At 43.3% G+C, this 12,007-nt stretch overlaps 1 protein-coding gene across 1 annotated transcript; it reads right to left on the bottom strand.

Annotated features, from left to right (window-relative positions):
• Positions 1 to 801: 801 nt before the first annotated feature.
• Positions 802 to 10,958, bottom strand: arhgap35b (Rho GTPase activating protein 35b). Its single transcript, XM_053331012.1, has 7 exons — positions 10,242 to 10,958; positions 4,304 to 8,198; positions 3,979 to 4,120; positions 3,618 to 3,695; positions 3,296 to 3,427; positions 2,966 to 3,071; positions 802 to 2,844 (listed from the first exon to the last, which is right to left on the bottom strand). Exons 2-7 carry the CDS (start codon positions 8,021 to 8,023, stop codon positions 2,433 to 2,435), a joined length of 4,590 nt encoding a protein of 1,529 aa, XP_053186987.1. The 5' UTR covers positions 8,024 to 8,198; positions 10,242 to 10,958; the 3' UTR covers positions 802 to 2,432.
• Positions 10,959 to 12,007: the final 1,049 nt, after the last annotated feature.

Genomic DNA, 12,007 nt, shown 5'->3' with positions numbered 1-12,007 from the left:
GCACCTCTGGAACGACATAAGGATCAATAAAACACACATAAACAGGCACCACAACAAAAGCCGGGGACAATTTTACAAGATTTAATTTATTAACTATTATACAGTTCACATAAGGCCTTCATCTTCAAACACTATTCTCAGTCAGACAAATTCCATGGTTTGCTCTTGGTGCACAGTACATAAACTTTCACGTTTCAGCTATTTCTCTTTAGTATTTGTTTTGTTCTAATTTCATGTTTTAAAACAGGGAGAGGCTTTCATCCTTCTCCCCTCGGTGTGTTTTTTTAAATCATGCACTAAACTTAAGTGGCCTTGAACCATTCACAAAAATTGTAAAAATGGACTTTCGATCATTGAAATACACACTAGAAATGTTTTCTACCATTGACTAAAGGGTGGTGTTCCCCAACATACAAATAAACAACCATTATAGAGTAGTATGCGCTCACTTTTTGCTCATTGAGTGGCCGATTTGCCATGGTTGTGTCAGAAGATTAAGTGATGCGGTAAGGTTATATACTCCCATGAGTCGTGTTACAGGGGTGGGGGGGACAGTTGCTTGGTTGGTTCTGTGCCAGTCTTAATGTTACAGCTTGCAGCTCGGAGCAGTTTAAGAGGAGCCCTCAGTTTAGTCTGATGAACACATAAAATGACTGACTTCCAACAGCATCGCGATTCCAAAAGTACCAGTAAGAGATGATCTGAAATACAACCTATGATCGAGCGTATCAGGTCTGGGTTGCAACCAAGAACCATAACAGAGCCACAATCATCCAGAACATGTTTGGTCTGGTGGTCCTCTTTTTTTCCATTTTTTTTTTTTTTTTTACTTGTTTACTAGTTTAAGGGTTAAAATCATAGGTCTTCATTAACCGTGCTACCACTGAAAAAGTGCTGCTTGTTTTCCATGACAGGGAGGACAATATGCCAGCACGAAACTACTACTTCACTAGAGCAGGTAAATGGCAGGTGGTGCTTCCTGAAATGTGCCCCTTCCACAAATATTCAGTTTCCTACTGGTCATCGTATTGTATAGCAGGACTAGTGGTAATAGTACGTCAAGAATACTAAACCTTCTGAGTTAAAGGTCCTTAATATTAGATGAATACAAAGAGCTTGGTTTGATAGACAGCCACGGCAACACATCCAGCAACCTATCATGTTTCAAGCGTGTGGTTTCCATGGACACTAGATTGCAACGTTATGGAATGACGAGGTTACACATTCAAAAATGGAAAAATGGAAAAATGGAAAAATATCTCCTTCACTTGACTGATGGCAGGCAAAGTCTTCACTGGTATTATAACGGCTTAGTTAAACCAAACTTCCCTAAACTCCAATCTGATCGACTGACAGCTAGAAAGAGGACAAACGCTAAAAGAAAGCTATTTTTCACATGGCTGGATGAATGAGGAATACGAGTAGATTCCTATCAACCTAAAAAGGGTCTTTTGGATCAACTTAAAGAACATAAGTTTTTACAAAAGGATCTTGTTTCACAAGCCTGTGCTGATGCCACACTCAACCACTAAAAAAAAACACCCCAAAATAATATGGACAATTAATCAATGCGGCATTTCTTCAAATTGAACACTACACTATCAAAAAGTGCTTCAGATAAGTTTGTGGATACAAAAACAAGTTTGATGTAAACAAAGTTTGATCTGCCAGAGCTCTGTAGAGGCAATGGGTATGGCTGTTTGAGCTGTGAAATTAAAAACACACAAGAAAACAGTATGTTCAAAAAAACTTTTTGAGGGAAAACAACAGTGATCATTAAAGTGCATCCCTGGATGTGTACCCCACCCCCCACCCACCCCTCCTTTCCCTTTCCCTTCCCTCCCCATGCTGACCCCTCAAGTAGAGCCGATGAGAGAAAGCCCAAAGGCAGACACAGAGAACCTCTGCTATGGAGCAAACTGCTGCCCAAAGGACCTACAGAGGAACGGTCTATAAATCCAGTGGCAGTACTTTCATGAGAAAAAAAAAACTAAAACAGTTTTACACAGATAAAAACATGGTGGCCACAAATTATGTCTTCCAGCTTGGCATAGAGGTTTCTATTTCTTGGTAGGGTAGGAAGTGGTGGCTGACAGAAGAGAGACTTGCAGTGACAGCGCCATCTGTCCTCCACTTAGGACCTGATGTCAAATTCCAGAAGATCAGGGTCTCAGAGGGCAGAGGTAGAGTCACTGGTAATGGTAGCCTACCCAGATGAGCACAAGAATGGATACAAATAACAGGTTGGGGAAGTTTCTCAGACACTTCCTATCCCCTCTCTTCATAATCTACGTTGTCCATGATCAAAAATGTAGTGTGCAAGTGCACATGGGTTTTGTGTTTGTATGACTGTGTGTGTGACTGTGTGTGTGTGTGTGTGGGTTGGTGATAAGGTCCAGCATCATCATGGGCACACGTGGTTTCATAGTCTCTCACAGTGTCTCCTGTTCAGCAGGGGAGTGGTGGGAGTGGGGGTGCTGGTGGAGGGGAGGGAGCAGAGACTGCAGGGGAGACTGGGGGGTGGTGGGCGGGGACTGCTGCAGGGGGCTGAAGTGCGTGGTGGTGTGGGGAGGAGAGGAGCGGTAGCAAGAGTAGGCAGAGCTCCCACTTAGGGTGGTGGTGGGTGAGGCTGGGAGGCCTGCTAGGCCAGTGGGGGAGTCGAGGAAGGGCTGGTTGTAGAAGAAGAATGCACACTGGTGGATGAAGCTCTCGATGATTGTCTGGTAGGTGCGTGTGGCAGTCAGGGCATCCATAGTGGAGAAGTCTGGCCTCATGAGAGTGGGCCAGAAACAGATGGACAAGTTTTCACTTGTCATCAAGTTCACCCTGCTCAGCTGGCTCACCCTGGGAAAAACACAAATGTATTCATTCTCATCATATGGCACAGCAAAAACAGGTGGGTGTCTACCACCAGAAGGCCAACAAAGCCATGAAAGTGATTTTAGAAAGTAGACGGGTAACTTACTTGTGTAAGTGGCTCACTACATATTTGAAGGCATCATAATTCTCCCTGGGGAACTTCCTCAGGACATCCTTCATGGTGTACAGCCTCTGTTCTCTATCATTGATTTCTGCACACACAGAGACAAGTCATTATTGAAACTCATTTTCACACAGAGTAATTTGAAGCCATCTCATATCTCTGTTCTACCATGAAAATAATTATTGTCAACACTGAAACACCTAAAACAGAGCAAAGCAGGTCTCACAAAATCTTCCCCACACGCTCCCCTCCTAAAGAAATAATCTTCTATGTTCTAGTCAGGACCCTCCCAGCCCAGCAATGTTTGCTTACTGAAAGCATCCAATAGGTCCACCTGCAGAGCACAAGGCACCAGGGGCTCAGGCAGCTCAGAGAAGAAGCTTTTGAGGGCTCCAGCCACAGTGTTTATGGAGAAGTCTTTCTCCACTAGGTCTAATCCATGGTCTGCAAAAAGAGAGTGAGAGAGATAAAGAGGATCAGAGGAAATGAACAGATCAGTAGTAGCTGTCATCAAGCCTCAACAATCAGGTGCATGTCACTTTCCTTTGGGTAACTCTCTGTTTATGTTTTGATTAAGCAGCCACATAATTATATGACGAACAGCTGGTTCAAACAAGTCAGATGAGCAACTCACCCTGTTCAAACTGCCTCTGCATGCTTTCCATCTCTGACTTGTTCCCGCTTACACGGTACAAACCCTCTGTATTCAGGCCTGAGGGAAAAAAGGGGGGGGGGGGCAAGCAAAGCACAAACCCTTCATTAGCCCTATTGCAAACAGACATGACAATACAGATGATGGAGCAGTACTTACAGAATAAACCTTTGTATAACTTTCACATCACATTGTGGTCATGAGCAGGTGCACTGGTTTAGGTCTAACAATAAGTATGTTTACATAGGTATTCAATAACATTAATTTCATGAAATGTATTTATTTATAGTAAAGAATGAAAACTGATAAAGGACCATTGGCAGAATGAAGCAAAATAACTTACCTGTTGTCTCAATGAAGCGGACACACTTCTCGATGAAGAGTGGTATAGGTCTGTCTGGAGATACCACATTCACTAGGGGAACCCCAAAGTAGATGCTCTCAATGGGCTTGGGAATAGCTGGACGGGCCTTTGGTCTTGTTTTCTGAGAAGAAAGACAGATACAGGACTCACATTTAGTCAAACATGTCAGAACATTATCACAGTTTAAACCTGCTGATACTGTTCACATAGCAACTATGTGTACTTATAGAGTGTCAATCATTAATTAACAGCTGTTTGAGATCATGGAGCTACTTCTTCTAGAGAAGAAGGTGGTAATACATACCTTGGCTGTTCGCCGCAGGCTCTTCAGGATGTTCCTCTTTTTTGGGTCTTCACTCTCCTCATTAACCAGACTTTCGCCTTTCAGGGTCCCAAAGTCATCTTCCTTGGACTTTGGTAGAGCTCCCATCTCATCATCGCTGCCTATGAAGCTTGTGCGAAAGCTGCTGAACTTGCCAAGACGTTTGGAACGGTCCCGGTAAAGGCGAGGCTTGACCCCCGCTGCTGAGAACTTCCTCCTTCGCTCCAGGGAGCTGCTGTCCGCTTCGCTGTCTGAGCCATTTCCATTGGAGTGCATCCTGTTGGAGTTGCGGATGGTGATGATTTTGCCTTGTGTGCTGTCATGTGGCACTGAGTAGATGATTTCTTCATTGCTAGGACGTGGTTTTGAAACAGCGTCAATGGGTTCAGCATAGTCTGATGGATCATAACCCACATCCCCACCAGGAACCCAGGTTACAGCAGAGGGCAGGGATCGACGGTGACCCAGTGTATCTATGTATGGGTTGCGGCTCACCTTCCGGAAGTCAAAAGTGACACCCGGTTTCACTCTCACCTGGGGCGGTAATTTGTTGTTGAGTTTGTTCTCAAAATCTCTGATATCAGAGATGACAGATATGTCACTGGAATCTAAGTCAGGCAGGTTGAAGCCCCCACTATGAGAAGTGAGCGTGCCATCATAGTACGGTGGCGATGGCTCTACATCATCCTCTGAATCCAGGAACATAGTGACAGGACTGGGAGAACTGCAGCGTGGGGAGTACACATTTTCATTGGTGCATGCTTCAGCAACATTGTCATACATGTGTGTGGCTTCCACAATGTTGCGTTTCTCGACTACCTCCATCAGAAAAGGATGGAACATTTCTATCCTGTGCAGGCCTCCTACCACACCCCCAGATCCACAAACCACGCTGTTGAAGCGACCCTCAATTTCATGGGCTAGCTCCTCTCCCTGGATCTGCTGTTCACGGGCATAGTCACTATCAGTGAGCTCTGCCTGGCTATCCCCCACTGCCAACAGCTGGACTGGGATGATGTCCTGGACCTCGCACAAGAATGCACACAGGGTCTCCAGAGAAGCTTTCCGGGTGACAGAGTACACAGCGATGTAGCCATGTACCAACCTGCTCTTCCGCAAAGTGAAAGAGGCATGGTAGGAGAGCAGAGAGAGCTCTATAGCCAGCTTGTGTCCACCAACAGTCTGCTCTAGCAATACAGAGGTGCCACAATTAGACATGGGCCTGCAGTGCTGATGCATTAGGAAAGGGGACAAGAGCTGCTCAATGTCATAAGAGTCTCCACACATTAAGCACATGACAATGCGAAGATCTGCCTCTGGGGCCGGCTGATGAGGAGAGTCTCTGAGACCTGGAGGCTCAGGGAGGAGTGGTGGCGAGCTGCTACTGAAGGATGTGCTCCTCCTAATATCCAGAAGGCTCCTTAGCACCTGGTTGATTTGAGTCTCATTGACGTTATGGCCATAGCCCACACCAGGGGAGGCAGGGTCTAAGAAGCTACACTGTAGTCTCCTTGCAACCTGCTGTCCCTGTGTTATTAGGTTTAAGGCAGTTTCTCCACCAATATCCACATATGATCCTACACCTCTTTTAGTGACTAAAAGCAGTGATGTTGGCAGCTGTGCTAGCTGGCTATCCCTTCGACCTAGAGTTGATTCTCTAAGTCGTTCAAGGCTTTCAACCACATAGGAGAGGGACTCTTTTGAATTATACAGACACAGACATCCATGAGGGGTGAAAGTCGGGGTGTGGAAGGAATTTACTGGAAGACGTACATTTCCCTCAATAGGTCGCAGCGTCAACTCATACATCTTCCCATCTAACACATACCAGTCATCATTTGTGCAGAGAGCTCTTATCTCATTGGCAAATTCTCTGGCCAGTCCATCCTTCCCCAGTATGACAAGGTTAATTCTGTCAGCCTTGGTATCCCCAAAATGAGCTTTCACATCAAAAAAGGGGTAACATGTGGGGAAACGTGAAACTAACATTTGTTCAATCTTAAAGTCTCCACAGTGAGGACTGCTTGGGCAGGTCTCCTTCGTAGGGTGATAGACAAAGTGGATATGCTTCAACACTAGAGCATCTCTTTCAGCTGGAAGCTTTTGTAGTGTCTTGAACCTCTGTTCTTCCCCTAACACTTCCTGAATTGCCCCCATCTTCTCCTTGCTTGGCTTGGCATCCACCTCAAGCTCATAAAAAAGCTCAGAGTACTCCAGTAAGAGCTCCTGGAAGTCTTCTTTAGCACGGTCAATGATCTCCTTCTGATGTCGGTTGTACAGGTCCAAGTACTCAGGCTCCTCAAGCCACTGGTAGAACTCTTCATTCATGATAAAGCTGCGGGCTTCCTCCCAAGGTTTACCAGGTGTGACAAAGGGAGAAGAAGCTAACTTGTGTTTAAACTCCAGCCTCATCTCTGCCCGTCTGCACTCATTACGCAAATGTTCCAGGTGGGCATTAAATATATCCTCTGCTTCTCCAGTCTCCAGTAGGTCTGAAGGGATTCGCTCATCCTCCATGTTGTCAATGTGAGATGTATCCTCCCATGGAGAGTCCTCCAGAACAACAAACCAGTGGGCAAAGTGCTGCTTGGACTCTAGAACCTTCTGTACCCCAGACCAGCTCAGCTGATCTATTTCATCCAAGTCAGGCACCAAGGAACTAAGTGCTAAAGGAAGAGTGCTCAAGTATATTTTTCGACGTCTCTCAATATGTTCTTGCTTCAGACGGTACACATGCTGTTGAAAAAGCTTCTTGCATTTAGCCGTTCCCTCCAAGAAGACGTATTCTTTGTACTCTGGGGAGGTGTTCATCCGTCGACTGGTGTTTAACCAGGTTTCATTATGATTCTTTACTATACGGTTGATTAACCATTCATAGCGATCCTTAGCAGAAGCTATCTGCTGACTCTGGAGCTTTAGGGCTTCAAAGTAAGGAATGATCTTGGGCTTGCCCCTGCTCTTATCGATAAGTTGAACCAAAGAGAGGAAGGCAAGGTCCACATTTATATTTGAGCGTGCAGATGTCTCAACTACTGGTAGACTCTTCTTAGTGATAGCAAAGGTATGTGCATCTTTGATATAGCGCTCAACTCCTTCATCACATTTAGTGAGGACCAGCACAATGGGCTTCTTAGTCTTGCTAAGCTGACCATATAGGTTTGTGACAAATTTCAGCTGGTCATCAAAGTTGCGGTTCATGCCCCTGCTGACATCAACACATAGCAGGAAACCATCAACCTGCAGCTTGCCCTCAGGCATTTGTTTTTGCTCAAAGTCTTGCTCCAGGCCCAGCTGATCTGTGCAGAAGTACATGAGCTTCTCTGCTGACGCCAGCTTGGTTGCGGCTGCCCGTTTGATATAGGGCTGCATAGCAGTGCTACGGTGTGGCTGAAATGTCTGGTCATCAATGAACTCTGTTTGCTCCACAACATGCATTCTGCACTCGGGCCCCTCCTCCAGAACCCGTGAAACCTCTCCCCAAAACAGAAAGTGATCATTATTAACCACTCGACCCCCAAAGTCACTGGTGCTCAACACTGATGTGTGGTCCAGGTAGAAGTCATCAGCACTAGGCCGTACATACCTATTAGACAAGCAGGACTTTCCAACCCCACATTGCCCCTTCTCTTTCTCTGTGCCTGACAAACCCACCACAATGAGGTTGTAAATGGGTGATCGGACATCTTGCTTTTTCGCCATCATAGTCTTCTGACGCTCATCCTGCCATAAACAGGCACTGTATAAAGGAGTTCACTTGTATGTTTGTCCATAAAGTTGCTGATCCGCAGAGGAGATCAGATTTCAGTTTCTTCTGCAGGCTATCAACATTAAAAAAAGTGCTGGGGTTCTTTCATTCATTCCTTATGTGAGTCAGATCCTGTTAAAAAAACAAAACAAACGAAAAAACAGACATCAGACATGTAAACAATCAACAAAAACATGTGGTTAATAGTGAATATGAAAAAATAAAAACATTAACAGTATAACACGCTTCTGTACAAAAATGCAAATGTCCATTTCCAGCCTCTCTCAAATGTGAGGATTTATTGCTTTCTTTGTCATATATGATCGTAAACTGTATATCTCAGCATTTTGGGTGGTTGTTTGGAAACTATAAGGTGCCTTTCTCATACTACTCTGACATTTTTCAATTGAGTAAATAATCATTAGTTGCGGTGAATGAAATTTACCACTTTGCATAGGGCCTTTTAAAATTATTGTCCCTGTTAATAACTGAGCGATCCAATCATGGAATCAGAGAATAACAAGCAACAGATTTTATTACATTTTGTGCCTATTTCCTTTGTATACCTAATCAAATTGAGTGAATGGACTATTTGAATGGTGAAGGGTTAGGTTAGTATTGGTTTAAGAACCACAAACGCCTGCCCTTGGATTTTAAATTCAACTTGTTATTAGGATTTAATTACTATACCTGATCATGACTATGCCCATGATCATATATTAAGTCTGACACACAAAAACATTCATACAATGAGTGTGAGATCAATAATGCCAACCAGTGATAGCATCACCTGATATGTGCAATAGATTTTAGTTGTACAAGTGATACCAAAACTACAGTAAACACCATTTTAAATAAGGCAGCACACTGACAGGATATTTGCCATTTTCATTAAAGTGCCACTCCAGGGCTAAAACTAAAGATTACTTTCATTGTTGGTTAATATGGTGATTATTTTCTCATCTAATCTGAATCATTTGTTTTAAAAATGTCAGAAATTAGTTAAAAATGCACTTCACATTTTCCCAGAGGCCAACAATTTGCAATTATAGAAGACTGGGAAATCTGGCAAATACCCACATTAATAGGCTGGGCTGATTCATTATTTGGCATTTCTTTGCTTTAGAAAACAATTGAATTAATTAATAGTCAACATTGATGCCAATTAATCTTAAATCCTTTTCAGCTCTAATCCACTCATCTCAAGATAAATTCCTATAATACCAAACCATGATCAGAATGATTACATGAATCTTATGAGAAAACATGGTGGGAGTGGTGCTCTTTAAATGACAGTGTCAGCTGATCACTGAGTGGGGTGACAAGCATGAAAATGACTATCTTACAAGCACCTCAGTCTCCATTTTCAGCCTTACTCAACACCTTTTCAACCCAAATGAAACTGCACCTATCTGCCCCATTTCGAAAGACAAAACGAATGAATGAAGAACTTATTAACAGAGTCAGACACATGTGCAATCTATACCAAATGATCTCTGACCTTGCTCACCCCTTAAAGACACTTAATTACTATCATTATTATCATAGCATTGATTCATGCTACCATTATTATAGTAGCTATATTGACTACATCATAAAATAACTGCTCTTAATTTCAATAATCACTGTATGAATCACTGGAGTCAAACATCATGACAAAATGTTATTTATAAGCTTCTAATGAAATGAATAACCTGCCACATGAAGGGACCAGAAACAGCTTTGGCAGGGTCAAAAAAGCAACCATGGGCAGTCCACACCGCTCAGCTGAGCTAGGCCTGATACCCAAATGAGCAGACAAGTTATTTGCAGATCATTTTAAAAAAACAACTAAACTAGCCTATCTAGCCACATCTAAAAACATACAGATGAATCAATCGCACCTTAAAGCCATTTCACTAACACAATCTACTTACTTGGATAAAAAAAAATCATGTAACGTATATGTTTTGTAAAGGATTAACAGTTAACATGGGCTTTAGGGTGCACAGAGAGAGGGGCTGACCACGCCAGGCCTACTGTCTATATAATGAAATTGCAGAGCCAAAATCTGGGATAGTCTACCTTCTCCGCACCGTCAGGGAATTTATTTACCCAGCTGTCTAGGGTGTAGCACTCACCGCTTCACTAGGAAATAGCCCATAAAGCAGAGGAGAGAGCATGCAGGGTACATACCATCGCATTTCTCCCTTTCTCCTCTTGCATCTGTCAGGCCAGCTCTTGCCGCAGCCCTCGCCGACTGATGTGCATGAGCATAAAGCCGCAGAATACACTGTGGGTCGCCTCAATTCACAGCTGATCCTGATAATACTACAGTTTGAGCGATAGGGTTATTGGATTTAAATATCCGCTACCCATTCCTGCATTCTCCTGCTTAGCATCACTGTCTGCGTTGCAATTAAACACGCCAAAGGAAGAAATAAATATCCAAAATAATAAAACGATCCAATTTTTTGTTCTCGCAAGGGTTCTTTTTTTTCCCTTATAAGAAATTCAGGCGTACAAAAAAAATCTGCTTAGCCGTCTTCTTCTCCGTTCACCACGTTGCTTTTTCAATAATTATTCTGTCCATTGTTGTGCCCACATAATGCTGGGCCGGTCGAGCACACCAGACAACGGTGAGTTTGTTGCAATCGCCTTGTTTCGTCTGAAATCTGCTTCTGCTGCAACACAAACTGTTCACGTCCTGGTCGATTTATGGGCAGATTGCGTGTGTGAAAGTGATATTTTCTGCCAGCTTTCCGATAATGGCGGCGGGCCCTCCTCCCCGGACCTAGTTCTCCTCTTCTTTTCTTTGGGAAAAGGGAGCTGTGGAGACAGAGGCGGCGGAGAGAGGGACTCACCCAGCGGCGCCCTCACACAACTGCAGCAGGTCGGCTCGCTGCTGCTCGCTCACCAGTCACAGCAAAGCATCTGCGGGCAGCGTTACTCACAAGTAATCCACTACTCAGCATTCAGCCTGTATTTCACAAGTATTACCGCCGTTGTTTTGTAGATCGAGAGCAGCCATTCGTGACGGTGATAGTCATATTTTATTACACTGGATAAAGAAGAGGAAAAAAAGGTTGCATCCCCTATGTGATAAAATATCACTTTATCTGCTTAATATTATCCAACGTTACTGCGTCTGCTGTAAATGGCACCACATTTCCGTCAGCTCTTGTTACTATTAGGACACAAACTTGTACCTAGATTAGAGCCGCTATGAATAGAAAGTGGCGCTAAATTTAGGACTACACAAACTGATTTTTTCAGGACGTTATACCAACTATAAGTGAAGATTTGATGTTGTAACTAGGCCTTTTGTTTATCCATGTGACATTTTGCAGTATGTTAAAGGGAAACAGGGATTTTTCAAACTGGACCCTATTTTCACATTATGTTGTGTGTAAGTGACTCGACTCGATCATGACTACAGTTCTTGACATTTGTCCAGTAGAGCTTTAACAGGTGTTACACCATATTTGGTGACCCATCAGATTCTGTAACCTTGAGGAATACTCAAATCCTAAAGGATATCTGATATCTGCTATCGTAAAAACTTTTTTTTTTTTTTTTTTTAACAAAGTACACTATTTGATATTGATGAGTCAATGCAAAATCAGAACTTTTACTTTAGTACTTTAAGTAATTTTAGCTGGTAGCTAATACAAATACACTTTTACTGAAGTATAAATGTAAATATAGTAGACGTTTTACTTTTAATGAAGCACATTGAGGTACTGCTTGGCTGTTTTTACTTGAGTAGCTATATAGGATCTGAGAACTTCTTCCAACACTGCAGGCCACAGAATCTGCTGTTTCACCAAATACAGTGTAACACCTTCACTCCTCTCTCCAGGCCTCCCTCTCCGTGGATGTTTTATAAGAGTCCTTGTAATCATGCATGTAGCCTATTGTAAGCTCTTATATTACACCCATGCTTGCAATACATCCACATC

This window comes from Scomber japonicus, chromosome 13 (genome assembly GCF_027409825.1).
Source record: "Scomber japonicus isolate fScoJap1 chromosome 13, fScoJap1.pri, whole genome shotgun sequence".
Lineage (NCBI taxonomy): Eukaryota > Metazoa > Chordata > Actinopteri > Scombriformes > Scombridae > Scomber > Scomber japonicus.
This window is presented reverse-complemented; position numbering and strand designations above follow the sequence as displayed.